We start from the raw sequence: 5,599 nt of genomic DNA on the forward strand, positions 1-5,599 counted from the left end.
ATAATAACAAGAGGATAAAAATGATGCAGATTTGCTGTTATACTGCCTGAATTGAACATTTCCAACATTAAAGTGCTGTTATATTTGACTTATTTTGGTGGGAGGGTTTTCACCTGACTGCAAGTAAAGCAAATCTATAAGCACTAACCCACAAAGACCTAACAGAAGACAATGCTGCTATAACAGCCTCACAACACCTCAGAATATATAGTCATGTAAACCAACGCCTCTTTATTAATGTACGTTTTAACCACACTGTTGGGTGAAGCATTATAAAAACGAGAAAGATAAACAATAACTGTAATTCACATAAAATGTGTTATGTTGCTTTTTAATAAGACCACAAAAGAAAAGGGAGGGCCGCGACGAGCCGTGGCTGAACTCGGTCACCCCCCCTCTCTCTCTTCCATCCAGAATCTGTCCAATCAGCGCGGCGTATGCAAATCACAACCCAGCGCAGCACAGTCTCTGCCCCGTCCGACCGGGGTGACGTCATGCGCACATATTCTCCGGTAGTGCCGCGTCTGGCTGCAGCGAGTCAGACAGCGAACAGAAACGAGCTGCAAGGGAGGGGTACGCACTCGAAGGGGAATATTGCCACCACCGGCATTCCAGTCACCGGGAATAACGCTTATTCTACACTTCGGAATTGCACTGATTTTTATTATTTGGACACGGGGAAAAGGGACGCCCATTGAATTCGCACCCGTGGAGCTATTTAGACCAGCCGTTCCCAGCTCAATTCCACCCTCCTGAAAGTTTTCCCCTCTTTGTTTCCAGACCTATCCAAGATGCCTAGTTCGCTGTTCGCTGAGATGGAGCGGAGCGGCAACGGCGGGCAGGGGGACGCCCTGGATGACCAAAGAGCCCTACAGATCGCCCTGGACCAGCTCTCCCTGCTCGGACTGGATAACGATGAAAATTCTCTGTATGACAACGAGCCCAGGAGAAAGAGCGTGAACATGACCGAGTGTGTTCCAGTTCCCAGCTCCGAGCATGTTGCCGAAATCGTCGGCAGGCAAGGTAATCATCATCATGTTGAACTAAATGTGTGCATGCGGCTATGTAGAATCGCGTTGTGTTATTGTTACATGTGGTCCTTTGCATGTATGATATATATATATATATATATATATATATATATATATATATATATATATATATATATATATATAGGGAATGTAGGTTATAGCCTATTTTCAACTGCATTGCCCTCCTTATGTCCGACCAAACAAAAGCAAGGGAGCACTGACACAACCCAAGCTTAACTGCCTTTAATATGTCATCTCCCTTTTACACAACATTCCTGTATATCTAGACTGAAGTGCCATTTTATTGAAGCAGCAGTGGCTCTTTCTTTCTTTGTCTCAGAGGACTTTGTTTACACTCCCTATATAGCCAATTGGGAATAGACTTCCTTAACCAGGAAACATCATTATATAGCCTAGATCTAGGCGACATCATGTTCTATGGGCTATCTGAGTGGTATGAAGGGACAGAGCAAGTTGTTGACAGTATGATTAGAGTGTTGCGTTGGGTCAGACTCTCTGAAAAATCCAGAATTCAGCATGCATTTTCCCCCCTGTGCTATTTTTGACCCTGCATGTCAAGTAGAGAGAGCATGTGGTTTAAATTTATGCCGCACTAAAAAAAAAAGACAAAATTGTTGTCCCCCCAGACTGTGCGCTTGCACCCATCTTGCATCTTTTTGTTTTGTGCCAGATTGTGTTTGCCTTGTCTTATTTTTGTTTTTTTAATTTCCCGCAATTGTAGGTTGCAAAATTAAAGCCCTTCGAGCAAAGACCAATACGTATATCAAAACTCCAGTGCGGGGAGAGGAGCCAGTCTTTGTTGTGACAGGCAGGCGAGAGGATGTAGCCATGGCGAGGAGGGAGATCATCTCAGCGGCCGAGCACTTCTCAATGATCCGAGCCTCGCGGAACAAAAACAGCACCCTGAATGGTAACGCCACAGTGCCCGGCCCGCCCAATCTGCCTGGCCAGACCACCATTCAGGTGCGGGTTCCCTATCGGGTGGTAGGTCTGGTGGTGGGACCCAAGGGGGCAACTATCAAGCGCATCCAGCAGCAGACGCACACCTACATTGTCACACCCAGCCGGGACAAAGAGCCCGTGTTTGAGGTGACGGGCATGCCTGAGAATGTGGACCGGGCCAGGGAAGAAATTGAAGCACACATCGCCATGCGCACCGGTGGCCTCATCGAGTTCACAGACGAGAACGACTTCCACGCCAACGGCACCGACGTGGGTTTCGACTTGCACGGGAACGCCAGCCTGTGGAGCAAGCCCAGCTCTAGTGTCACGCCCACCTCTGGTCGCAAGCCTTTCTCCAACTACCGAAACGACAGCTCCAGCTCTCTGGGGAGTGCCTCTACCGACTCGTACTTTGGCGGTAACAACAGCAGCTCCCGTCTAGCTGATTACAGCCCGCCCAGCCCCGCCCTCAGCTACACTGCCTCCAGCAACGGCAACAACAACAACAACAACAACAACATCAACATGAACGCCAATGCCAATGGATTTGTCTACAGCGGCGAGGTGATCTCACCCGATTGCACTGACATGACCTTCGAGTCGTCGCCGGGATTCGACCCCACTCCTGCACCGCCGGGCCTGATGTGGTCCCAGTATGAGCGCGCCAACGGCACCTCCGCCTCGCCGCCCGTTTTTCCCGCCAATGCTTCCACAAATGCCAACGGGCTGCGCCGGGCCAACAACGGGGTGGGGTGCACTAGCCAGCCCAGGTTGTCCCCACCCCTGCACCAAATCAACGGCGCGGCGGAGCACCCCCTGGCGCGCCGGGTGCGCAGTGACCCCGGTGGCGGCACCCTCAGCTTCCCTGGTTACTCCCCAGCCCTCCCTGGTTCCCATCACCCCGGTGTGCCCTCCGACTCATCCATCTCCTCGTCCTCCTCATCTTCCTCATCATCCTCATCCGGGACGAGCCGCAAGGGCAGTCGGGACTGCTCAGTGTGCTTCGAGAGCGAGGTAATTGCGGCCCTGGTGCCCTGCGGCCACAACCTGTTCTGCATGGAGTGTGCCAACCGCATCTGCGAGAGGAACGAGCCCAAATGCCCCGTCTGCCATGCTGCAGTTACTCAGGCTATACGTATATTTTCGTAAACAGCGACAAGAGCGTGGCTTCGTGAGACCCTAAGAACGTGTGTTATTGTACATGTGTATATATACATATGTATGTAGAGCTGCAGTATCCAAAAAGGGACGACCGTTCCGGTGTTATTGTTCATAATGTACTGTAGCTCGGGACAAATATTTTCAACATCTAATGCATGTTTTAAATATTAAAGCCTAGTAATCAATAGTTTTAGTCAACTGTACACAAACGTTAATGAAGTAAGGACAGCGAGCAGGTACCGTAGTCAGTTTGCCGACTGTTAGCATAAACGAGCCTTTCGATTCCGCTGATCGAATGTACTGGTAGCAAACCTCGAGGTTGGGGAATCTGGACTGCTTCCTGATCCTGACAGACAGACAGACACACAAAGACTTACAGCAGTGGAGATACTGCAGCTTATACGATGGAACTCGTTTGAGGGAGAACAGCAACATATCCTACATATATATGTATAGATCAACCAGAAATTCCACAAGTTTTAAATATTCATGATGACATTAATACAGATTGAAGTATTTTATTCTTTTTTGACTTGAAAGATTATATTTCGTATTGCAAAGATGTTTACAGATATTTTAATTTAAGTTCAGTGAACTTTTTTGTAGCTGGGTTCAAATATCTTTTTATTTTTTAGTATGGCCTTACGGCAACGAACACTGTATTATTTTAATATCACTCGAAGTGCGGATGGCGATTCAGACCACGAAATGTGTTTTTGCATCGAACAGTATTCTGTTGGGTTGGAGGGTTTCTAGGTTCAGCAAAAAAAATGTCTTTTGAATCCGTTTCACCCAGCATATTTTCTATTCAGTAATATAAAGCATATTTTATTCTATATTATTACGAAATGTCGAAATGTATTAAACTTAGTACGTTCAGAAAAAAATTTGTATGAATTAGATTCCAGTGGGTATCACAGAGTTCTGTTCTGTTGTGCCACTATAGGTTTAGGATTTCTATTTTAATACGTTTGTTTACCACTTCTTTATGTATATTATGTAGGTGAAGTTACTTGAGCGTATATGTACTTTATTGAGCAAAGTTTAAAAACAAAGTATATTTTATTTTATGATAAAAGGCCTTTAACCTCATGGTCAAATACTAATATTATATTTGCTGAAACAAGATTTGAAAATGTATCAAGAGTTTTATTTTTCTGACATTTAAAGTTCTACATGACAAAGTAAAACTTAAGTAATGGTGCTACTTCATGTTTTTTTAAGTATTTCTATATAAGTCCAATAAAATGGTACATGAACTTGACGTGTTGATTTGCTTATTATGGAAAAATCTGTGCTGTTTCTATGCTTGATGTGGTTTCAAAGCTTTCTTTTATTCAAATTCCCTTTTACTGGCCAAAGTGCTTGCTTTTATAATAGTTGTGTCTGCTCAACTCCACGTAATCTGCACTGAAATCATTTTAGAGATTTAAAAACACTGCAGTGATGAAGAAATGGACATTTGTGATGTCATCAATATGGCATCTAACAGGTTAAGTAGACGTTTAGGTGTTTAAAATAGATTTATTATGATTTTAAAAACTGTGCCTTGACACATTCGGGTCATGGGTTATATTGATGTCAGAGCTCTTTAGTCATTAAGTAGTGTAAATTTTTATGTTTTCCTTTCTTCCAATCCTGCTTTTTGACTTTCATTCCTCCCAGCAGCTTTTGCAGTGTCATGTGTTATTTTGTGGAAAGACTGACTGAGAATATTCCTTGCTTGTAGATAATAAATGCACTGCAAACAGGCCTTAATGATCAGTTTAAAATGGAAACATCCAAATGCTGGCTTCACAAACCGGCCCTCATAAACCGTACTATTATAAAAAAATCCCAGCACTGGCAGAAAAGAGCTGACAAGTGTTAGACCTAAATGCAGAACACATGCCCTGTGTTGGGTTCACAGTTTGACTTCTTAGAAAGAAGGGAAGAAATACAGGAAGCAAATATTTTGTCGGTTGGGTTTTATTTGTATTATGTGTTGAGGAGAATGGAGTTGGTTGGCACAGGGTTAAATTCTTGGGTCAGAAGTGAGTGCTGGCACAATAATCTGAATGGTAATGGGTTGCTTGGCACATGGAATATTAAATAAAGATTAATTAATTATTCATAGCTGATGAGCCTCCCTGCTGTTTTTATTTTTTAAATTAAAGATGGAGCTAAAAAAACATTATTTAAGACTGTAAAAAGGGGGTCAGATTTAATCACATCATAAATAATGTATCATATTATTATGATTAATTATGTGTCATTAATGTATTTTATGATAGATGTTTGATTTAAATGAATGTTATCTTTATATTTTTAACTACCAATCAAGGCATGAGTTAGAATTAAACGTATATGTTTATTGTTGCATATTAACATATAATATATATATATATATATATATATATATATATATATATATATATATATATATATATATTAGTAGGTGTTAG

General features: G+C 43.0%; 1 protein-coding gene across 1 annotated transcript; it reads left to right on the top strand.

The window, feature by feature from the left end:
* The first annotated feature begins 488 nt into the window (after positions 1-488).
* On the top strand, positions 489-4,414 carry mex3b (mex-3 RNA binding family member B). The gene is made up of 2 exons (XM_077228027.1): positions 489-1,023; positions 1,774-4,414. The coding sequence occupies exons 1-2, from the start codon at positions 792-794 to the stop codon at positions 3,141-3,143; spliced, it is 1,602 nt and encodes a 533-aa protein (XP_077084142.1). The 5' UTR covers positions 489-791; the 3' UTR covers positions 3,144-4,414.
* The last annotated feature ends 1,185 nt before the right edge of the window (positions 4,415-5,599 follow it).

The sequence above is a fragment of the Siphateles boraxobius genome, unplaced genomic scaffold, assembly GCF_051911475.1.
Source record: "Siphateles boraxobius isolate OS27281-9 unplaced genomic scaffold, OSU_SipBor_1 130, whole genome shotgun sequence".
Classification (NCBI taxonomy): domain Eukaryota; kingdom Metazoa; phylum Chordata; class Actinopteri; order Cypriniformes; family Leuciscidae; genus Siphateles; species Siphateles boraxobius.